Raw genomic sequence first — 25674 nt, 5'->3', positions numbered from 1 at the left:
TTCCAAAATAGTTCTTTTATTACACATACACACACATAAATATATATTGTTGCGTGAGAACGGGTTCGTAATAGATTGAATGCACACAGGTCCAATTATATATTAATAAAATTTATTTAATCAAAAGGAACAAAACTTCTGGAATTTTCTGCAGAAATTCTCGTACAGGTGTTCCCAAAATCACAGAATACAATGATTAATTCAATTCGAAACTACTAAGAACGTTAAACACAAGGCAATGCAAAGGGAATCTAAAGAGAAGGCTAAATCCGATATATCTCAGTTCACGCGGAACTAGCAACTCGCAACCACAATAACTAAGGAGCTGTGAGCAGATGCGCTCTCCGACCTTATATAGTTTACAACCGTCCACTGAGATATTTCTAGTGCTTTCTGCTTCTCAAAATTATTGTAAAGCAATACGAGGGTCGAATTACGATTACAGCTAATACAATGATCAATTATATTTATTCAATTACAATGCTTATTATCGTGATACAGGGACCGGACCAAAATGTCTCCAAATAAACCCAAACTTGGCTACTTTTGGCTATTTCTCGGCAAATGTAGCGACAAAATAAGTCGCCAAAACCGTTGTCAGCTTGGCGTTATCTCGCGCTAAATTACCGAGATACGCTCAATGTTAAATGGGCTTGCCCCTGTATTCTTACTTTCTTGGCATAGCTTCTCTCTTTAAATATTTCGCGTTACATTACACAGAAAAAATATGATATATTTCACATATAATTGCACTAAAATCATCTATCTATATATAAAATTCGTAAGAATATATATATATACATATAAATGAATAAATACAAAGCAGTTTAAAACCTAATAGATATTGAATATGTAATGAATTTTAAGGGTATTTTTTATTTTGTCATTTACTTTGCGTTATATATAGCTATGACTATTGTACATATATTTATGTTTCAGAAATATAAGAGGATAGAAAATTTACCAATAAAATTAATCATGTAGTTTAACATCGAAGCTGAAATAAAATATCAAATCTAGTAGAAATCGAAATATTTTGGAGCTAAGTGAAAAAGATCAAGAAAGAGATCCTAACTCGAGTTTAAATACGAGCGACATAAAAAAAGAGTAAGAAATGGAAGAAAAAATAATTTTTACTGATAACACTGTGTGATCATTTTTGCTTTAACCCTCCAACAAACGTAGATACGTCGTGTAGCATTACAGCTGCATTGCAGTAATTGCAAATAAAAGTTTGTTGTTTTATCGTACGAGAAACAAACAAAAGAAAACAGAAATATCTATCCGGATTACTATTTCTTTATCAAAGTTTACAGTAAATTGAAATTGCTTTTTCAATTTAAGTCTAGAAATGAGAACATAATCTAAAGTTGCACGGAAAAGAATGCTTGCCAAATATAAATTTTTTACATTTAAAGAAATGAATATAATACCTCAGGTTAGTTGAAAAGATATTAAACTATTTCTTGACTTTAAAATGTACTTTTTTACAGCAATAGGAAATAGTATCTTTTTTACTTAAAAGATTATTAAATTTAATCTATTGAATTTTAGAAATAAGGGAACAAAAGATGATAACTTAAAAGTATAAAGGGAAATTGAACATAATGCAATAAATTTTCTTCTATGTACGAAGCCCAAACAACAGCTCTGAGAAAGGCATATGGATATTAAATAAATTCCTCCTTTACAACCTACGGAAATTTTGTCACGTCTTTATCAGGAATAATACCTTTTATGAGCATGCTTCCCATTTATTCCCAGAGAAAAAACGATTATTCCCGAAGGAATTTTAATCTTCAAATGATTGATGTGAAAGCTGCAAACTCAAAATTTTCTCATAAGATATTATTTCATAAATATTCCTTTTATACTCTGAAAGAAGCTATTTGTTTTCCAAATTTAACGATTTAAATGTTTTATATTTAGAAATACGTTAAGAGAGAAAATGTCTTAAAATTTAGAACATTTTAACAGATGGAAGAAATGCTATTAAATTTGATTTAATTGAAAAAAATGACGCTTCAACTCCTTAATATTATTCTACTGACGTTTAATTTATTTCAAATATACTCTTTCTTTATTAGATAGTTTTGTTCATACAAATTACTTCTTTAATGAAAAATTATCTCTCTGACAAACAAATGTTTTACCCGAACAACATCATATAAATCTTTATTTGATATAAAATTCACCATGACGAAACCTAAGATCATCTTAAATTTATTCACTTGCAATAGCTTTATTTCGTCTAAAAATATTTATGTTATCCTGTATGTTCCCATCATGCATTTAAAATCACTTCATATTTATTTTGCTCGAAACCATAACATTCTTATATTTCATGAGTCCGTATATTTTAGTCGGTCCAGAGTGTTATGCCGCTTTTATGCTGGTGAATAAAACACAAGAATTTGATTACTAATAAGGTTTTCTCTTCATAAACTTTCATTTTCACAGATCATATTTTCACTGTATTTCACAGATCATATGGCCAGTTACTCAAGAGCATTTCAATTGCGCAGTCTTTTTTAAGTATTCTGCGCACCAAATTAGTAGCTAATTGAGAAAACTAAATTATTCAAATGCATTAATTTATATAGATCACCGGAACTTTTATCTTTAGATATTTTATACCAAACTACACAGGTTGTTTTCCTAAAGAGCTATGAAGAATCTGAATAATATTTCTTTATGGCGGAAATAAGTGCATTTCTTCTCGTGTTATTTTGACGAAATTTCCCTTAAACCTTATCTTTGGATTCGGAGAAATAGAAAACGATTCCGAAAGCATCCCGAAGATCTAACGCTCTCTTTCTCATCTGAAAGAAATCTCAGCAATAAATCACCGTTAGTAGCTGAAAGGGATGCATACGGTTTGAGAGACAAGGCGAAAAAACTCCTCAAACTCCAAAATTGATCTCGATCCCATTAGCCTTAATCCATTCTCGCCAGAATACTTTTTTCTGTTACTCTTATTCTCTCTTTGCAGATCACCAGTTGGCGTGCTGGCTTTAAATACTACTGAAAAGGGACACTTTGAACGGGGAAAACTTAATCTTCGGTCCTTATGAAGATTACATTTTACAGACTGGTGGGCAGCCTTTATTGTTTGTTTTGTTTCCTGTAGACTGGTCTGGGAATTGAAGAAAACGTAACAGGAAATGGAATTACGCATTCAGCATCGGATAAGAATGTATGCAAGACTTTAGTGTTTAATGTAATTTTAAGACTGAACCTAGATTTAACGGCAAAAGATGTTAAGATAATACAGTCGTTAATTTATCTAAAGAAAAATACTAATACGTAGATTTCATTTTAATTTTTTGACTCCGAACCTCAAACCATTTTGATTCAAAACTTTTATTTGTTCAAAAGTATGCAACATTTATTTTATCTTGTTAGTTTTTCCTAACAAAAGCAACTAAACGGTAACATAGCAGGACAATGCATCGGCTTCCATTCATACAAGCAACACTGGCACACGACCGACATTAGTTATTACCAATATATGTGTAGGGTTTATATTTATTTTAAGTTGAAGTTACCTTTCCTGTCTAGCCTTTACTTTCCCTTAGAATTGCCAATGCTAGAGTATGTAAATTGTAGTAGAGCGCGTAGTATATTCAAATTTAGCGGAAGTAAGTTGAGTTTAAATAGGAAGGAAACGAGATTGTAGGTGTGCTACTTGAATCACGAACGTGAATATTGCTCGGTAGAAATTTTAGAAAAGCGCGTGTCGGCCTGTATGCCTAGCTCGGCAGATTTTGCTAGATCTTTCAACTGCTTAATCAGTAAGCTCGCTGAATCTCAGCGGTAATGTTAGAACGCGGTTAGGTTAGTTTAAGATCTCAGAGCCTCTTGGATAGTGATCTCGCTATTTATTCATCCAGTCATTATTTTTTCAGTTCTACGTTCTGTTACAGTTAAACCGCCGTGTGGGCGTAGTTTGTGAGCGTCAAGTGGACCCATCTGTTATTTTAAAAGTTGAATAAAAAGGGCTTTTAACTCTTCTTACGTTTCTGTGTACATTCACACTTAGTAGCAGTCACTACCACAGTTTGCTGACAAGGTTAGGGCCTTTAGATCTTACATATGAAATAATGATTAAAAGGATTATTTCACATTTTTACAGCACATAGACATACAGTCTATTCTGCTTTAGCCATAACCAGGGTATAATATAATATGAGTAGACCAATAAGTTTACGCTCTTTCCAATGATCGAGTTAAATGACATCACTAGACATAAGCAGTGGAAGAAACGAAAAGACAAAGGGAATAGAGAATAGTTGTTTTTGAGCAGACTGAGAATCAGTGATATCCCCCGCTCAAAAGGTTTTGGTTGGAAGTAGATAGTTCAGCAAGCTCTTTACAACCGACGTAAAGTCGACACTATGATACAGTCGACATTGGCATCATGTAGACAAAGCTTATGCATACCTGTGGATCATAATGAAAAGGGAAATTTGACTTAGTTATTATTTATGGTACACGCATGGCATTGACATCAGCGGAGGATAGACGCCATCATAAGATTGAAACCGAAGTTTGAGAAACCGTGTCGAGCACGTGCAGGAAGAAAAGCTGTCGTTCTATCTCAAGTTCCCAAGAAATCATAGACAGTTGAAAGATAAGCGATTCCAAATTCTGCCAGAACTTCAGCTCATCTAAACAGTAAATGAATAATAAATCTACTGTGATTCTGGAGCAAATCTATGTATGTTTTTTGCATTGTCAAATGGAATTACTCACTTGAAGAATATAGGAAATTCTAAAGCGTTTTATAAATGTTAACAAGTTTAATATGTTCAACACTCCGAGTACAGTTCTTACTATTTCCACCAGATATTATGCTTATACTTTATATAGACGAAGGTGTGCGCTTAATACTGTATTAAACCCTTAAAAACATTAAAATGGCGTATAAAATTTGTTTTTATTTATTTGGTTTTTAAATCAGCGGAAAATTTTATTTGAATTTAGTTCTGTACAGAATTCTGTTGCTAGGTTTCCAGCCAACAAAGCAAAGCTGCAGAATATAACCGATATATATATATATATATATATATATATATAAACCTAAAAAAACTGTTAGTAAATAAATAATAATTTAATAATTAATAAAATAGTACTTCTAGAAATTATAATTTTTAATACATAAATTACGGCTTTTTCCATGGTTTTGTGCAATAGCATTATAATGAACAAAATTATTGCAGTATAAAAGGAAATTAGTTGAATATAAAAGGACATTTTCATCATCGCCCTTTAAAGATCATCCGTGTATGTTTGTCAATTTTAAAGAGGAAAGTTCCTGGTTTAAAAAAGTTCCTGGTCTCTAGACGATAAGAATTATGGCGATCCATTTTTATGAACAGTCTCTCAAAATTATCTATAGGAATAGTTTTTAACTAAATCATCAGTAGTGACTTCTGCACATAAAAACACTTTTTCTGGGTAAGGGATTCAATGGCCTAGGGCAGTTATGCTGGTGGCTTATTTGAAAGGCAGACTGTGACTCGGACGTTTCCTTCCAAACTATATCGAGTGATAAGAAAAGTTTACATTGCAATTAAATTTAATTTCACATTTTAAAGTTTAAAGATAAATGTGTTGAGCATTACATCATTAGATGTTGGAATAAGATGAAAAATTTTCATGCTATTTTAGAAGAAAATTATTTGGCACGATTTTTTGTTGCAAAAGTTTGGCACTGAAATGTGATTAATAAATTTTTGATTTTCCAGCGCACTTTACACACACATGACATATCAAACAAAAATTTACAGAGTACAAATAAATAGCATTATGGAACCGTTTAATAGTCTATTCAGAACTAGATTTAGGGAAAAAAACCATGCAAATTCAGCTGGAATTCTATCATGCTGAATATGATCCCTTCCTTCAAGTAATGAAAGAAAAGCACCAGATTTCTTCAGATCGCTTTTCAGTGAAGGTTATCATTAATTAATCATTTCTGATCGAAAAATGATGCCAATATTTTAAAGTACTTATCTACATGAAAATGTATTTTCTGTTATAAGATTTACCGAGAATCGCTACTGAAGTTGTCTCACAAATTCCGATTTGCTACAACAAAAGTCGTGTTTTGCCACTTACAACAACAAAAATTAACGACGACATCTAAAAGTTAGGATTCGGAAGATTCGAATAATGAAAAATACTCGAAGATCCGGAATTTCAAACTTAAATCGTCTTTAAGGATTACTGGATATACTGCAAATAGTATTTTAAAAAATAAGAGCAACACATATACTTTAACTGCAATAAGGAAGCAATGTTGGTGCGCATATCGTTCAGTAAAAAGTTGCTTGGTGAGGGTTATCTTACAACAGATAAAATAGAATTAAAATTTTAATATGGTAAGCTTTTTCTGTTAACGACTTAAAAAATAACCGTGTTTTAGGTGTTTTAGCAACATTGTGATTCAAGAAGACGGTTTATAGTTATCATCTAATGATTTCTAGATAAATTCTTCCTTGAAAGTTGCAACATCCTTCAGAAAATCCACTGTCGAACTAATCTGAAATATGCTCTCAAAGAACGTTCTATAACAAAATCTCGAACCCGATTATCCACAAATCTGATCCTGTTTTCAAACTTACACAGCTTTAGCAAAAGGGAATTAATTCTTCCACTCCCAAGTTTCGTATGCCAATAACAAATTCTCCCAAAGCAATTAATTCATTAGAGCAAACAAAAGAAAGCTGATAATTCTTATTACTTTCACTTCCCCGACTTTCGAAAGATGGCAGATTTCATTTCGTGCGGTTCACAAAAATACGCAAAACTAATTTTTCCATATTTTGTCATTCGGCTCATTTCACATGAAACGAGTCTGAAACTGAAAAGCGGAAGACTTCATTTGAAACTGAACTTTTCTTGAAATATTGAAAAGAATTAACGACTAAATCAGGAATGAATATGTATTAAATTTGAAAACAACAACATTGATTAATTTTCTGATGAGTATATGTCTTCTTAAAAATATCTAACGATAGATAAAAGATCATCAAACAAACGATTATTAAAGTTAAATTCTGCAGAAACACGACTCACGTCATTCAGAATTCCACATTATTGACGTTTACGTAATAATAAAAACCTTCATCAATGTCACTATGCTCAGTTTTAGGTTACTTACTGATGACATATTACGCATTAGTGTCATAAGGATAACAAAATTCCTTTTTTAAAAATAAAATATACTTTTAGCGAAGCATGTGACTTACAAATAAGAATAAGCATTGGGAAACAATTATATCATGTTTCTAGTTTGTGGGGATTCATTTGATTTATCTAGTAATTATTATTTTAAAGCAACTTTCCTCTGATTCTCGTTTTCAACCCATGCTTTCTTGTCAGAAAGTTAGCGTGTTGTGCCCGCTTGAAGGCCACGTTCTTATCATAAATTACTAGCGATTATATTTCCTGGGCGTTGAGTGCTTCTAGCCATTAAGCTTGTTTATACCTTCCTGCGCGTTAAATTATCCTGCGAGCCGTTAGGCTAAACTTTGAACATTGAATTTTAGGTTCGTCGTTCCCTTTTTACTTCCTTGTACGAAGTAAAAAGGAAGTATTGTAATCGCGAAAATTTTTAGGCAGCATATTTCAACGAAAATATCCATTTTGACCGCTATCGAATGCAATTTAACGAAGTTTTTGCGTGATATCTGTACGTAAGGACAGAATAAATTACTCTTTTCCTCCAAAAAAAAATTATAAAACTGCTCTAAAATAAATTCTGAAGGGAATTTTTCGTGGCGTCTGTACGAACGTATGTACGTACGTATCTCGCATAACTCAAAAACGAGTAGCCTCAGAACGTTGAAATTTTGTATGTAGGACTGCTATAACATGTAGATGTGCACCTCGTATTTTGGTTGCAATCGAGCGCATCAAAAGCATATAAATATATTTATATATATATCCACTCTGTTACCCGGCTCAGTGATCTCAGTTTCTTTATTCTTATATGTTTGTAAATGTAATTGTTTGCTTTAAAAATGATTGAATTATGTTGTTCTTATCTTACGGTTAAGGTTTATGCCTTTAGTAAATCTGTATGCAATATGTTTAGAATTATCAACAATTTTAAAGCTGTTTAATCGCCGCTAAGCCTAATAATTTTTTTTATGGCAACCATTGCTTGTTTACATTTGAAACAGCAGGATAGTAGATTTGTTGTCAATCTAGAGAAACTTAGCTTCGCAACAACAAAGATATCGCCTTCATTTGTTATTGCCAATTAAATCATGCTTAATCCTTTCTGGAATTTTTTCGAGGAAATAAGTGTTTAAGAGTTACTTCGCAAGTTTTACAGATATTTTCAGTTTTTATGTATTTTTGCCTTGTCGCGAAGTGAGAACTGAATTAATTGAATGAGAAATACACAATCGTCTGTGAAAAACGGTTTCTTTTTTGTTTTGTTTGCTTAATTTCTTTTATACATCGTTTTAGCTTTATTATAGTATTTGAATAGAACATGTGGCAACTATTAGATAATTCTTTAAATGATATAAATTTTGTGCATTCTGAGTTATAATATGAACGAAAAATAATACATTTAAGTGAACCTAGCGCCAGAGTGTCGCAATGGTAAACAAATAATGTGAATTTTACAGAATGCATTTATTCTATTGTGGTTTATGCGCTGTCGGCGAAGTAGATTTAATTCAATCCAATAAGTGTAAATGAAATGCAAGAAAAAATGCGCATAATTTAACATTCCGTACAAGGAAGTCATGTGGTGCACACATCAGATTTTTTTATTTTATTTTAGTCAAAAGTGCTGGCTTCTGAAGGACGAGTCGTGGCCATCTGTGATTACATAGAGTTAATAAAGGTTCTTTACCCCCTTGTCTGAATTTTATCGGAATTGATAATTTCTCAGATAGCCTTCTAGTGTTTCATTAGTTTATGATAGCAAAAAGAACAAAACGCTGTAAGTTTCCAAAATTTCGGCTTTGAAACCTTGCATCTTAAGTTAATTTCAAATTGTAATAATTTTGTTTAACAACGTTTTTAAATATCCTACTGGCTAAAAATTAAAATTTAATACTTTATTGTATGTAAGAAAGTTCATATTCTTTATTTAACATGTTTAATATTATCTCAACCATCTTCCAAAACCAATTTTAAGTTAGTTACCTCAGACATTTCTTGAGTAATGAATGCTGCTGAGATTTTGCAATCTAAATCTTGCTGTATGATTTACTAGCAGTCGAGTGGTACAGTTTCTGAACACCGGTAGTTCGCGTGACTGCTAAGAATGATTTTATTATACTCTATTCTGCTACTTGAAAACACTAAAAGCTGCTTTTGCTTGACTGCTTTTAAACGCTTAAATTTATTCTGGCACTCTAACATTTCAAATATAAATGTATTGGCAATAGGGAGGAAGTAAAAAAACTGTGTATTCTGTATTTGCATTTTAATTCTTATAAAAAGAAAGACTAACATTAGCAGCGAATAAATACTTGTTATAGCGATAACCGCAGTCTAATCAAACTTAAATGTACTAGAAGGCTTTCTTGACTTTCCAATGCACTAAGAATGGCTCGATAAATAGCATGCCGTCGATTCATAAAAGATTGTTGTTTGATTTAATTAAGGCAGGAGGGCAATATGCTAATGGAATGATGAAAGAGGCCTTCTTAGGAAACGAGTAAAGTCGTTAGGTTATTTTGGAGATGGCGAAGGAAAAGGTGTGCAGTGCCCTCTCAGGAACTCGAATCCCTGGTCCCCTCGAATACGCCTCAAGTGTGCTTCCAACTACATCACGAATGCATGCGGAAAGGAGGGAGAAAATACCTTATAAACTTTCCAAGAGAAACCAGTTTACATCATATTATGGATTGGAAATAGCTGCAAAAAAGCTTAGCCCATTTCGTAACTATACACGTCCCACATCTTCCATGAATCTAGGTACAGTACCGAATAAAATTAAACATAACATATGGAAACTAAACCTCGGTATATTCCTATAATCAATTATCGCTCGATTCTCTCTGACTAAGCTGTATTCTCGTACTGATTACCAGAGCACGAGCAATAATTTTGCTGAACACTCATAGTTCGGCTAGGGTTCAAACTTCAGAGCATGAGCTGGTAGTATGCGGGCTTTCGTGATTCTGCCATGTATAATATGAATGCGAGTTAGCACTCCTTAATGAATTCTCCATGAAGGCATCCCTTCCTTTAATTAGACAGACCTAGTGTGCTTTGCCACAATCAAACAATTAAAAAACGTACTACCGATATTAATAGTCAGACTAAATATGAAATTAATAGTCAGACTATATTAATAGTCAGACTAAATAAAATTGTTTCGATTTATGCTAGTACAATTCTTGTTTCCTACAGTAGAAAGAAATGAAATAGAAAGGAAAAAAATTGATTAGGCACAAAACTGTAATTATTAGTTAAAATAATATTAAGAATCTACAAAACTTCAGATGCTTTTAAAACTAACAAGACCCCTTTAAGGAAATATTGTATCAAAACTGAAGGAAAAATTTAAATAATTTGGCCTATGCTAATCTCACACAGCTTGATAAGAAACACCAACTAATGAATATCACGCAAAGCTTCAGCATCTAGAAAGACAATAAATAGCAGATACCATCAGTCTGTTTTTGAACTTTCGCTTTAAGCATCAAGTTTACTTTTCTCTGCATTAATTCTGTGAGGTCAATGTCCTTTTCTATTCCGTGCTTGACACTACGTGACTGCTACTCATTCTCTCCTTTAAACATATTAATATGCATTTTTACATAACATTTCGTTTAACAGCGTTGTGTAATTAAAGAAATTTTTTGCTAATACTTGCATGTTATCTAAATATGCAAAACGGTAACAAGACAAAACAACGTTGAATAATTTCTAAAAGGCATTTCCATCTGTTTTCAACAATTAACTCAAAAGTGAGAATTCCTTCTAGAAAAAGCACTTTTAGGTAAGTTATCTTTGGTTTACCGTTGTTTATAAGACTATCTATGTTTTCCTGTTGAAGGTTACCCTATCGCGGTAGATTAGTTTAAACTAGGTTGCCAAAATATTTTTATGAATCTGCTTCAATTTTTAATGCTATTTCTACCACAAAATATTTAATATATTTTACATACTATTGCTGAGGGTTGTTGGTTTATGAAATAATTTTTATGAACTACTACGAGTGAGCAAGATAAATGTATGCTTTATGGAAATAAATAGCAGCAGTAAACAGCCATAACTACATAACTATTTCAAGGAGAATTACATAGATAAAATAAATTTTCCTTAACACTGCGAGAAATAGCGTAGATCAGCTTGCAGAATAAAATCTAAAGCAGTAATCCCACAATACTGAATTAATTCATTCCGCTAAACTGCAATCTTAACTTCAATGCAGCCGTGTTCATAATGATTCCCAACCATTCTGGAAGCTTCAGTACATCACTGGGAAAGGCAGCTTTCCTCAAAGAATTAAGAAACAGCTGAATTACCGAACCAGTAAAAAAAACGGAAGAACTAACCACCCTTTTGGCCGGTAAACAGAGACGCTACATAAAAAATAATAGGGGGAGCGAAAGGTAATATCGCTTTCTTACATTAAATTCACACGAATAAATTTTTAACACGTTTTTATTTTTAATCGATAATATAATCACCCTCGTTATCAACAACCTTTTGCCATATAGTGTGCATATTTTCAATCCCCAGACCGATATAAATCAACTGGTTTTTGAGTAAAATATCTCAAGATGGCATTTTGGACATCATTCAAATTTTCAAATTTTTTGGCACTAAGAATATGTTGTAGGGATTTGAATAAATGGAAATCCGAGTATACGATATCGGGCGAGTATGATGGGTGATGCAGCACCTCCCATCACAATTCATTAAATTTTTCCAGTGTCCGTCTTGCATAGTGCGGTCTTGTATTGTAGTGTTGCAGAATGATGCCTTTTCTATTGACAATCGCCGAATATTTTTCGATTAAAGATTGGTTCACTCGATCCAATTGTTTACAATGAAGATCTGCATTAACAGTTTGTCCAGGTTTCAGCAATTCAAAATGAACAATTCCGCGAATACTCCACCGAACACACAGGAGCGCCTTTTTGGGATGTAAACCCCTTGTAACCCCTATTAAAACTGCCATTTGAGTTTTGGTTTATCATATAGGAGCCATTTTTTGACTCCAGAAATCAAAGGATCAAAAAACGGTTCTGTATGGTGCCGTTGAAGCAATATGTTGCAGTGATGGATCGGTTGACTTTGTTCTCTTTGGGCAGATTATGGGGGACTGAAACACCTGCTTTGCTTATTTTTCCATTCTGCTTTAAATATTGTTGTCCAAAGTTGGTTAAGAGTGTTTGACATGGATTTTCTTCCACTTCTGCCCTTAGCATGTTGTTGTCGACATGCGCAGAAACGACATTACTTTCCGATCCCCCTATTAGAAACATCAGAATGATGAAGAACGCCACGGGAAAAGGGAAGATAATACAAATATTCATAGACGTGGATATACAACCATGTGTTATAAAACCGAAGAATAATATCTACAGATTACAAGTAAACTATATACTGTAAGAAAGAATAAGAATGAAAAAAAAAAACTATAAACAATACTAAGAAAAGGTACACTCTTAAACATAAATGTGCAATATCAAAAATGAATACAAATGCAGATAAAAGATACATTATTAGTTCACTTTAAAACAAGCAGAATATATTATAGTACAGAATCATGCAGAAATAGGTACATATAATTGTTATTTGTAACTACGTGCAAATATCTATTCTGTATAAAGAAATGGTGCAGAACTAGTAAGCGCTGCGATTATTTTTCTAATTACTGCTTAATTCTGTTAGCATTCTTCATTCATGCTCCCCAATGCTTCAGTAGATGAAATATGAAGATAAGTAGATACGGTACATGAACTGCTAAAAACATAAAGATCTGAGTTGCTGGGTGAACCACATCGGTAGAGATCCATCCCTTTATTGCTGAAACGATACACACACGATGGGAAAGGATCGTGGCCTGTGAGGAATGAACAGAAATTGGAATCTATGCTCCTTTCACTGAGCGAAACTTTGGAAATCAGCCTATAAGTTCTAGAGCAGTCAGTTCGAATCACATCTCTGCTGTTACTTTTGAAGAACTCTTGTGAAAGGTGTGGCTCTTCATATATGATTTTATAAATTGTATGCTGCATAATACAGAAGATCAGAACTGAAGTTTGCTTTGCGAGTTAATCTGCCGCTTCATAATCGACGAGTCCAGTGTGTAATGGCACCCAACGCAATGGTCTAATCTTTCTAGGCAAAGAAGGGAGTCTTTGGATATTTTAAACTGCTGGGTTTCTGTATGCTGTATTCATAACTGTAGTGAGAGTAGCATTGGAGGCAGAGAATAATGTGGTGCTGCCTGGCAAACACTTAACATAAATTACGGTTTGTATGATAGCGTGTAATTGAACCTGATATATTATATTGTGATCTCTGAGTTTCGTATTCCAGTTATTAAGTTTTCTGTCATATATATAAGCGCAAATTCACAGCCTGTTTCTTTACAACATTTAGAGCCATCTGTGAAACAAGCTAAGGGAGTTCACTAAGAGGTTGACCGCTTAAAATACAGTTAATATCCGTTTAAACTACAGTTAATATCTAAGAGTCCAGGGTTTCATATAGGTTCGATGTCATGATGTTTATAATCACTGTATAGATGTGTTGCCACAAGGTAGTAGTGTTCTGGGTTCGAGCTGTACCTACAATAGCTGCTTCAAGTTGTCTCAGCAAGGCAGATCTACTAATACTTGTAAAGTGTTCGTAGAAGTTGGCCGGTATGTACAGTAATTCTACGAAAGAAGAGTCTCTGACATATTTTCAGATAACTTGTGAACAGCCCTGTGGCGCTGAGGCCGCATATGGCTGCACCGTGCAAAAAGTAATCCGTTCTGCTACCGAACGGTACCAAGTATTCCGCATCGTATTTGACGCTCCCAATGTAAGTCCCATAGATTTTTTTGCTACGAAAACTTTATTAGTTTGTCTTTTACGTATTTCACATGTCAAAGCCAGTTAAGCTAACCATCAATTACTGCACCAAGGTATTTAAGATTTTGAACAACCTCAACTGGGATACCTTTAAAAGACACAGACAGTTTTCTTGTGAGTCGAATGCCATGATTGATTGCTAGTAATTTTACATTATTGAGCGAAATGATGAATTGAAGCTGCTTGGTCCAGTTTGCAAAATTTCGTAAGCTGTGTTTGGTATTAGCTTCTAAAAGGCGTCTATTCCGCCCATTAGAAACTATCATAAAGTCGCCCGTATATGCAAGGACTTCAGTGTGCGGTATATCATTGGAATTCGTCTCTAAACTCCATAACACGGGTTCCATACAGGAAACTTCCTGACACTCCTTGTTAAGTTGAAACTTGCGGATGGATCCGTCTGTAATAAGCTGCACAAGGCCTCGGAAAAAATCATTTCTGGGACTACGAAAATAACGTTTTTTGAAAACTTCCAGAAAGTCCCGAAGTCGATGAGATATCACTAAATATCGCAAACGTAGCTGATCAAAATTATTGCCCATGCCTGTCACCTGAACTGAGGCCCATATCTCGGTTTCTAATTGATCTACTTTTTAACTAATGTCGATCGTTTCAAAATTAAATTCCCTACAATTTTTATTCGAAACAAATATTTGCAATCAGAATATGTAGCTATAAATTCATTTAAACAAAAATAGGCTTTAAAATTATGACTTAAAATGCGCGAATTAAACTAATAAGTATAGAAAAATTTAGAACAAGACCATATGCCGACTTAATTACATTCTAATCTTAGTTTATCTAGACAAACACAATCACAACTTATATAAGCAATATCTGCATAACTAGGGTTGCAGCGTTTTATCTGTAGGCCAATTATAATGGGTGGTTATATTTAGAGTTATCCTATTTAGACCTATGTATCCGTTTTTTTAGCTCTCGTTTGGTGAAACTTGGTATATATGTTATATGGATCATGGGAAAACAAAGCTGTCATAGAATTTAATGGTTTAAATTTCAATCGACAAAGGAGCTTTTCAGGAAATGTTGGAAGGACGTTACAAAAATTCGGGGCGTTTTAAAAAGAAAGTCGTCAATCCAGTAAAATCATTCTTCACCATGCCTTCACCGTCTTTACCGTGCTTTAATGATCAAGTTGTTTGTTAGAAATTTTCAACTGCACTGAGATTGGGGAGTTGTGTGTGCGAAGAAGAGGACGGAAACGGATTTCAAAAAAATCTGTGGAAGTAGTCGGATTTATCCAGTTCGAAAGAAAATCCGGTTCCCAGTATTCTTCGACAGGAGCTGGAGTGGTGTCACATATGATTTGTCTCTCCCGTGTTCTATAGGAAAAGTTCTGCAATCCATTGTAAAATGGTAGCCATACAAGATCCAAATTATTGCGGTAAGCCTCGGAGGCTATCTGCCTAAGGGGAGGGATACCCTATTAAAGGACTTTCTAAGGGAAACTTGCTTACGTTACCCGTGGGGGGAACTACGAAAACGCCCATGCAGTCAGCCAGTTCGCAGGATTCGAACCTTGGATTGAACTACCAGTGTTCAGCGACTTAATCGCCCGGCCGCTGGTGAGCCCATGGGACTTTGAAGATAACTAGTTTGTTTCTAGAAGTTCTCAGATTATCTAGCGTCCTTGTTCTTTGGAACTGAATCCCAATTCCTGAAAGATCGTGTGTATGGAGGAAGCATGCTATACTTGAATGCGGATTATGCTTGAATTTAAAGCAAGCATAAGACATCATATTGGCGCAAATGATCGAGAAAGCCTTCTCATTACCATTGAATATAGTATAAAAGTCTTTGAACTTGTGATTTTCTCAAATGGAATGCACATTGAACAAATGCTATGATTAAATAAAATTCTGTGTTTCAAATTTGAGCTTTCTGTCCTTCATGCGCCCCTTTTCCACTTGGTGGTCAAAATTTGAACGATTATTTTTTATTGCAGGTTTCATTACTCCGTGGTCCATATAACGTACGTAGGAAGTTTCAACGAAATCTATTTACCAGAACGGGTTGTACATAGGTCTAAATAGAGTAACTTTGATTATAACTGTCTTGAATTATGTTTCCTAATTGAGGAGGTTTCATTTAGTCTTAAATCACATTCCTTTTTAACATATATTATGCACTTGGAATCGATAAAATTATCTACTTGCCATTAAAGAATCTGTTAAACACACTTCTTTCGACAACATTAAACAATAATTCTTCTTTATTTGGACTAACATCAATAATTTTATTTTTCAAAAATAAATAGTCTGGAAGTCTTCACATTTCAGTCTAACATCTCAAAGAAAACATCATTAAAGTCTGAAAAACAATTCCAAAAACGTTAAATTTAAAAACCTGAAAAAGAGGAAGATTAAAAATAAACCGAATTATGATCTTGATATGTAGATTTCGGTTTAAAAATTTAAACTGATCAGTTACGACAGAGTATTAATGTATTAGAATAACACCTAGAATTTAGAGATGCAGAACATAAAATTTTGTGTTTAAAACTGCAAACTGAGAAAAGAGAAACAGTAATTATATCAGTTCATTATATCAGTTCACTCGTCTGACCGAAGTGGAATCATGGGATGTTCTCTTGGAAGAAGGAGTATACGGAAATTATTTTTTTTTATCCAATTTCCTTATTACACCGTATAAAGGTGTCTCACTTTATCTGGGATCAAGCATTAAATTATCTAATAAGGAGACATAACTAGCAACTTTATAAAAAAACATTTCTTAATACTTGAAATAATGTAATATAGATCAGTCTTGATTTATCGTTAATTTAGAGTCATAGTCATAATTTATAGTTAATTTAGAGTCATAGTCATAATTAATCAGTCGCAAAAGAATAATTTTTACACCACATAAATTTCTGAAGCTTGAAATGAAACGGAGCCTTTTTAACAGAAACATAATTTTATTTTTTAATCACATATGATGTAAAATATTTTCATGGACAGCTATGGAAAACGATAACATTAAATACTGCATCTAAGAAATTTAAAGGAATGATTACGTTCATATATGTATAATTATAGAACATCTATATTCAAAAGAATTGAATTACCAATTTAAGTTAAAGAATAAAATTGCTAAATATCATAAATTAATATCTCATTCATTGAGCTGAAATATTTTACTTATTTAATTATTTGAGGATACATTAATTAATACTGCAGTTTCAAAGATTTGGCAATAAGTACAAAATTCACTGCAAGCATTTAAAATTTATATTTTAAAATTACGATATAACACCAGATAAAGACTATAAAGTCAATCTCTTCGTCTAATATTATAGAATTAAAGTGGAGAGAAATTTAGTTTTGAAGAAGAAAAATAAATAAATAAATAAATAAATAAACTTCTTTGCGTTTGCAGATACGTTTTGATGAAAGAAAAAAAAATTTCCGAAAAATTTTCCTAATGTTTACAAATAAAAAGCACATTTAAATTTATTAATTCTGCATTTCTTCCAAACCTTTTGAACTAAAATGCAAAATATTGCACACATCTGTCAAATTATTACACATATTCTTCAATAAAAATAGAACGCCTTAGCCTTCAGTAATGTCAGTAAAATAAATATTTTTTACATGTAAAATTCCTAAAACTGCGTTAAATAATGAAGAAAAAGATTACGTAATAAGACCAACTCTTAAAACACTTTTGACGTGAATTAATGTTTCGAATTTTGACTTCACAGAAATTATATCCCTCAGTAAACATTTAGATCTATCTACGGCTGAAAAGACGGCATTAAATTTCCAGCAGTTACTAGTTCTTGATGATGTAATCTCATTTACGACGGGTGAAATGTAAAATCAGTCACTGATTTTACGGACGCATGGATAGAAGTTAACGTTACCGCCTATTCCGCGATTTCAATTTGAGGCGCATGTAAATCGGAAAATGGAAGTTAATTTTCTGTGAAACTATCCGTCTTTTCAAAAGTTCTTGATACTGAATGAACTTAATACAGCAAGTATTAGGTTCCCTAGAGATTATTTTAGAAGCGAAAATTTAATGGCAATTCCATGTACTTTGATCTAGTTACTAGAGTTTCTGTTGTTCTATTATCGCGCGCTCAAGACAAAAAAGTCAAAGTATTGATTTTAAGATAAACTCATTGAATTAGTAAATTTCCCAAACTTTCAAACCATAAATGTTGTCTAAGAATTTCCTAAAATTTACAAATTTTGTAATGGCTGGTTGTTTGGAAGGCTTAGCAATGAAATGATTTCGTTAGATATTATGTATTCTAACTTTTATACAATGGTGGAGACTAAACTAAATATAATTATTCTACAGCATCTAAAGCGCCCAGCAGCGGCCGAGTGGTAAGTATCATAATTCGGTTTGCGCTTCGAATCCCAGCGAACGGACTGACTGCAACGGGCATTTTCGTGGTTTTCCATATTTGTAACAATTATACGAGCCAGTTTCCCATATAAAGTCCTCCCCGAAGGTATCTCTCTTCTTAAGCAGATAGCCCTCGAGTGGTTTGACATAATCAAATGAATCAAATCTGCAGCCCCTGAGATCTCAAATCTAATAGCAAATGTCACATTTCCTCGAAAATTTGTTTCCCTTTTTTAACTAACGTTATCGTCTGAAAATCGTGAGGGATAATTTATGCGAGTACTTTAACTTCTAAAGAACATGGCTACAGTAAGAACATAACAAATAAAATGTAGTCATGGGTAAATTACTGGTAACTGTCGCAATATAGTTTCTTTGAAAGAAGGTGACCTCTCACGTTTGTTTTCAGGTTTCTATGCGCCTAAAAAGCTTATAACCTAAAAAGCCTAAAAGCTTATAGAGGAGAGCTTATAGAGGAGAGCAAACTTAAATGTGATGAATGATAACTCGTAACATCTGTATTTTGAGAATTACGTCGTATATCTCCAGCCGCCCCTGAAAAGGGGCAATAACAGAATGTAGGAAATTATAGCATTTCGTTTGAGCTTTCTTGTAAGGTAATTAATTAGCATATTCAGTTAACGAATAGGAGATCCATGGTTCGAATGTCGGCGAAAGTACAGCTGATTTTTCCCGTTTCTCACACCGAAAATCCTCATAATCTCTGCAGATTTACGAAACAGAATAAAATGTAATGAAAGGATTAATTATGTGCCGAAAAGAACCAGAAGCACGATGTAAGCTGAGTTCAACAACATGAAAAGAACTGCATATCATTTTTAAAAATCATGTGATTTAAACAATCCTATAAAAATTAAGCTTTAAAATTGAATTTTACGCGACAGTCCTCAAATAATGAGTATTACAATGAGACTTTATTGCCCAGACTGGATTGTTATCTTTAGGTAGGATATGCAAATATCAAATTCTTGCTGAACATCGATTTGTATTTAAGTAAATACTGAAAATAAAAAGAGATAGAGCAGAAATTGTTACATACAAGAGCTTATATGCTGAGGTAAAAATTAGAGTATATAATAAATTTAATTTACTTTAATAACATTTCAGATAAAGTATATAGGATATTTTCAACGACTGCTGGTCTACTTAAAGACAAGAAAAAATAATCCACTATCGAATTTACGAATCTGAGAATAATATGTGGAAATAATTCGAATGAATGGAAAATTAATCAGAAGGCCTGTTTCGTGGCGTCGAAAGTTACAGCGTTTATTGGTCAATGCAATTGCAAAGCAACAGCAACAATTTTTCCAGTGATTACTATTACACTCGCAGGAAACATTAGTTCCGGGTACGAAGACCGAATGAAAAGGTTATTTTAGTATTAAACATTTATACCTTTCAGACCCTCTGAGCACTATTTTACTTAGGTCATCAACTTGAGACTTGAATGCAAACACAGTAGTTTCCGCAATGATTACTAAAGATGAATCGAGCTTTGTGCTAGAATCGACAATAATTACTTGGCCGTTTTGAAGAGAATAAGGACACTAATGATACAGATCTAAAAATAACGTTGAAAATATTATGCCTTTGCTTATGGTAATGGCCTACCTTCCGGACCCCAAACCGGTATTTGGCGTTCTTGGGAGGGTAGAAAGGCTTTTTCAAGTTCTTGAAATCTATGCATGCCGAACCTCTTGCTGCTATAATAGATCAAGAGTCTCTTTAGATAGATGTCAACTCTTGCTCATATGAGCAAATCTGGTGGAGAATTACCATGACTGTATTGGTATTAAACACATACGGCAGTCAGCTTATTCTGCAAGTCTAAATATAGAATCCTAAGAGTTTCCCTCCCTCTACCAGGCATGTACTGCAAACTGATTTTATAAAAGAATAGTAATCATTGGACTATGTTTCCCTAGTTCGTAGTAATGCGATAGTAATGATTGAAGGATTGAATGAATTTTACGAAGCACTTGTCAGAGGTAACAATGATGGCGTCCCATATTAATTTTGAATTCAGTAGCCTTAAATGATAAACATAATTAACATGCTTGTGAATTCAGTCAAAGCAAGTTTGTTTTGGCTTATGCCAGAAAAATTGTTCAGTCTAGGAAGACATTCAATTATCTTGATTTAATAGTTTGCCTATTAATTATTGCCACTTTTTATTAATCCAATGGCTGAAAACTTACTTGTTAAGAATTTATTGGTAACAACTAAATCCATTATATATTTAGACAAGGTCCCACCAAGAAATTTGCTTTGGGTGCAACACAAGAAAAATCGATCTGCAGGAAAAGGTGAGAATAATTACAGACACCCATTCTTCCTGCAAAATTTGAACTCGTACTGGGACTCGTCGATATGACAACAGACTTTATTGATCATCATACCGAACAGGAAGGCATAAATTCTATACTAATACATTTTTAAAAGTTAATTTTCTGCACAGAAAACTAACTAAGTTAATATAAAATTAACAACTAGGTATAAGTAGTTTTTGCGCAGAAAACTAACTAAATGTAACTAACCTAGGTCACACAGAGACAGGGAAAAGTGGAGAGCACCAGAACTTTGCATATGCTCACATACATATTGCTCGGTCGCACTACTATACATCTTAGAACACACAAAAAGTAATGTCGCTTAGTTATTTAGTTTAATGATGATTAGATTAGGTCAGTGGATATTTATGGCACATAATCTTAAAGGTTATAAAGCGCTAAAATAATGAGTAGGTTGTAGTTTGTTGAACTTGGGTAAATGATAATTATTAAATGAATAATATAAATATTACTGTAACTGAAGAACAAATAAAACTACGAATATATACTAATATACTTGAATTCTTATACATGATCGAAGCTCCATATTGGATTATATCAAATAGTTTTGATTTGTGATATCATTTTTAAAAGGTAACCTCAGTTACGTTACTGCCTCTTTCATTTACTGACTATATTCAGAGGCAGAAATTCAGCTGGCATTTTATGCCCCTGTCTAATTTTTTTAGAAAGTCCCTCTGCGAAATCCTTTTATTCTTGAAGAGCAGGAACTTTGTCAGCTCGTGTTAGGAATAGCTGAATTTTTTTTTTTCAATCTGAGTTGTGTAAGTTAGTTTATTTGCGTAATACTGTATTCTTCATTGGTGCGTTTATCTCGCGTATAGATTTTTCGCAGTTAGTTTCAAAAACGTACATTTCAATAATGCCAAAACGCTGAATTATATTTATGAATCTTCACTGTAACCACAGAAAAGAAGATCATATTAATACTTTTCCATTAAGGTCTGATTATATTTAAATATCTGAATATACAATTAATATTTTAAGACATGTATTCATTACATGCATTAAGAAAGCAAAGTAATGATTTTAAAATGTTGCCTAAAATTTCTCGATATCACTTGCTGAAAATTCAGTTTCTTCGATATTTGAAACCAATAGTACTCAGTGCCCCTAAAATTATATTACTTTCATTTCAGATTTAATTATTCTTCAATGTAGAAATCTCCTTGAAAGTATGCCAGTGTATAGGAAAATCCTACTGATGAACCCTTCAGTTTTAGATATTGAATCATATGCATGGTTAGAGCAGAATAAATTTAATTTTGATTTCCACTAAACCCGAAGAGGAAATCTGTGGATTATTCTAGAAATGTGGATATATTTTAGATGTCTAGTTACACTTAAACATCAAAAGGATTGCTTCAAATGTATAGTATTACTGATGTTTTCTTAAATCGCCTTTAAGTTGCGCTCGTAGCTTAAGACGTTTACCTAGAATCGATATGCATCTTTTAATGAAATCTTGTGATTTTATTCTAGCATCAAAATAACACTTGTGTAGATATTCGCAGCAAGTTTGTACATCAAAAATTCAATTTTGAAGACTGTTTAAACATATTTTCGCTTCTTAGATTATCTTAAAATTCGTATTTCCTTTTTAATAGCATCTTATAAAACGCGTACCTTTATTAGGCATACATACTAACACTCATCTAATCATTACGTGACTAATTTATATTCCAAAAGCATAACTATTAAATTTATTATTCAATATTAAGCACTACTGCACAAAAAATTAAGCACTACTGCACAAAAGTGCATCAATACCGAAGTTGAAGAACCCTTTATTACCCTTTTCGATGAAAATCCTATAAACAATGTCATTTATCATAATATTTCAGGTTATGTTTTTATTAATTTCATGATATTTATTTTTGTCCAAATTAAATTTTGATGTTTATTAGATTATGTAATAAAATTGTATTTATTCAATATTTATTCAATTTCATCTCTTATCTCCATAATTTTCCTTTTTTCACAACTTCCTGTTTCTATCTTCTTCCTCTTTGTAATTATTCCTCTTTGTTATTATCCATTAAAGAAAAATTATGTAGTATGAAATCTGAGAGATTCAAAGGCATACCATGGCCCCATGGCAAATGAATTTGCTGTAAAGTGCTTATTCCCTTCTGTGGGAGACTTTTGACACATCATTTACCTCATCAATAAACGCTGCAGCTTATACGTAACTGAATGTATTTAATTTTCCAAGTAATAAATAATAAATTTAGAAAAATAGACTGAAACATTATCATTTTCTGTATTTTTTACGGCCTATTTTCCTCCCTCAAATTATTTCTTTATATAAGTTCATTACTTTTCAGCAAAACGTAGCAAGGTAAAAAGGAAACGAAAACAGCTGTGCCTTTTACAGTTTGAAAATTGTGTTATATCTTCTCGAAATAAAAAAAAATTGAAAGAAAATTTATTTTTAGAAAAAAAGTTTCACTTCAAATTTTCAAAGCACCGTTTTTTTTATTACGTATACACCGAAAGCGTATCGAAATTTTTGAACTATTATCAAAAAACAACATCAGTACTGATAGATGTGGAATACAAATATGAATGAGAAACGCAACCAATTCTACATTTACTAACTATGTCGAAAAAGAGATTACGCCCTAAATTCTTCAATGGAAAAGACAGATGGCATCCCAGAAAAACGAAAGATCAAAATATGAGGCAAGTGTGTATAAACTTCCAACTAATATAATAATTTTGAAATTATTCTAATGCTAATACTTTTCGTTAAACGTACACTGCTAAAAAGAAAATTCTGAAATAACATACCAATGTTTTTCCACATGTCGATTCTACGACTCGAATTATGCCTAAATATTAAATTTTGTAAAATTTGGTGCGAAATTTACAGAGAAATTTTAAAATTTATCTTGGCGCAATCTTTTCAGCTTGCGCCCACTTGGCGAATTTCTTAATATATTTTATATTAAGAAATTTCCTTTCAATTTTCCTTCCAATTTTCCTTTCCCTTCCATTATGCCTGAACGAAAAAAAGGCACCTCGTTCCTAGATTTTTACATTGTGCATCACGGGGAAAAAGTCACATCGTTCCTACTTTCAAATAATTTTAGCAAACTGTCTAAACCACATTTGATGGTTTATCGCTTTCAACAAATACGCCAAATTTCAAAACGCTTCAATTTATAAATTCACGTATATCTTCGGAAATTTTGAATAAAAAACTGTAATTTTAGACTTAACTGCTTAGAAATACGTCTACTTTAAGATGATGGTAAAAATTTTATACATTATAATTCAAAATGTTTTTTGAAAAATTTATAAAAATTATTTAAAAATATAAATTTTTAAAATAAATCATAAAAAACGGGTGAATTTTATTTGGAATGAACCTGAATTTCGAAATGTGAAAGGAAGAATCAAATAAGTTGAATAAAGAAAGAGAGATTAATAAATGTTTACCAAACTGAATTAATATTGTGCAGCTAAAATTTTGAGAGCTAATTTTTTAAAAACTATTCGTGCGATCTTTTACGAAACTTGGTAGTATGGCGCAATTTGAGTCGTAGAATTGAAATATGAAAAGAAACTGGTATGGTATTTAAGAAAAAGGTTCGATTTGATGTCAAAATACCTATATTAGAACAATGCTGTATATAAATCTAATACATATCCTTAGTCGTGCTTTCGAGATATGAAAAACGCATGTTGAATTTCGTCAATCGGCCCAGTGGAACGGGAGATATAGAACTGTCCTTCCCTTTTTCTTCTTTTTTCTTTCTTTTTTTTCTTTTTTCCCCCTGTGTACATCTAGAGCACTTTCAGGCAGAGAGGGATAAAGGATCGACAGTCAGTTGGGAAATCAAAGTTACATTCCTATAATTGCAATAACTTGAAAAATCCAGATTCCTTACTGTTAAACATAGCATGCTATAAATAAATGTTAAGATGAAACTTATACAATGTTTTCCATTTACGTGACTTAAAATATTATGAATATTTTTGCTAAAATTGTCAAACATTTATAAAACAATTGCATGAGCGGAGGCATTATTATGAGCTATGTGGCAGATTCCTCAAATATCACTCTCCTCACTCTTTGACATAATGTTACAGTTTTATTTATTCTTTATCGCAAAGGCAGAAAACAGGTCCCTAGATATCAACCTAAAGTCACTGCACTAATGTTTCTAAAATTTCATTTACAGTTCCAAGCATTTGAAAATAAAATATGTAGAACAGGCCATTCACGATACTTCTGCAAAATTTATATCTATAAAAATAATTTTTGTTTCAAAGAAAAAAAGAAATATGAGAGATTTCTTACCGCCTTGGGGAAAGTAGGAATTGAAAATGTCCTTGAAGGTGTTTTCGTTGACTACTCCCGTGGGACATACCTGGAAATAAAGAATAGTTTCTCATTCCACATCGTTAATACTTGACATTAACAGTAGACATAAAAATGATTAACCGTTATCCCGCATTATAACGAACACGGAGATTAAATGACGTAATGGAGACGTAGGAGGTGGTCTGGATTTAAGCCAGTCACTGCTTTATGAGCAGCTGTAAATTCTTGTTTAGAACTATGATTTTTAAGGTACCTTTGGGAACAGTGTGACAGAGTCTCATTTAATATTGCTGACATACAGATCCTATAAACTGAGTAAAGCAGCATTCCGTCAAAGAAGTTTAAATGCAATCTTCAGCGTAAAACTTCTACGCTACTGTGTCAAACGTAGTTTTATGAAATATACAAAGAAACAATGCAGCAAAATACCTCGTAACTTTCTATTCTTAATTGTGCTGAGAGGTAAGGGTTTTTTGTGTTTTTAAGTTTTAGGACTACGATGCTCTTTCT

General features: G+C 32.7%; 1 protein-coding gene across 1 annotated transcript in view; it reads right to left on the bottom strand.

Moving 5' to 3' along the window:
- Positions 1–25674, bottom strand: part of LOC118191798 (A-type potassium channel modulatory protein KCNIP1-like) — a 235273-nt gene that overhangs the window by 158508 nt on the left and 51091 nt on the right. The window contains exon 3 of the mRNA XM_085823036.1: positions 25141–25210. Coding sequence (XP_085679162.1) covers positions 25141–25210 — 70 coding nt within the window. The remainder of the gene's footprint in view (positions 1–25140; positions 25211–25674) is intronic.

Source organism: Stegodyphus dumicola, chromosome 8, assembly GCF_044657685.1.
Source record: "Stegodyphus dumicola isolate Sdum_Otavi_A_Nest chromosome 8, ASM4465768v1".
Lineage (NCBI taxonomy): Eukaryota > Metazoa > Arthropoda > Arachnida > Araneae > Eresidae > Stegodyphus > Stegodyphus dumicola.
This window is presented reverse-complemented; position numbering and strand designations above follow the sequence as displayed.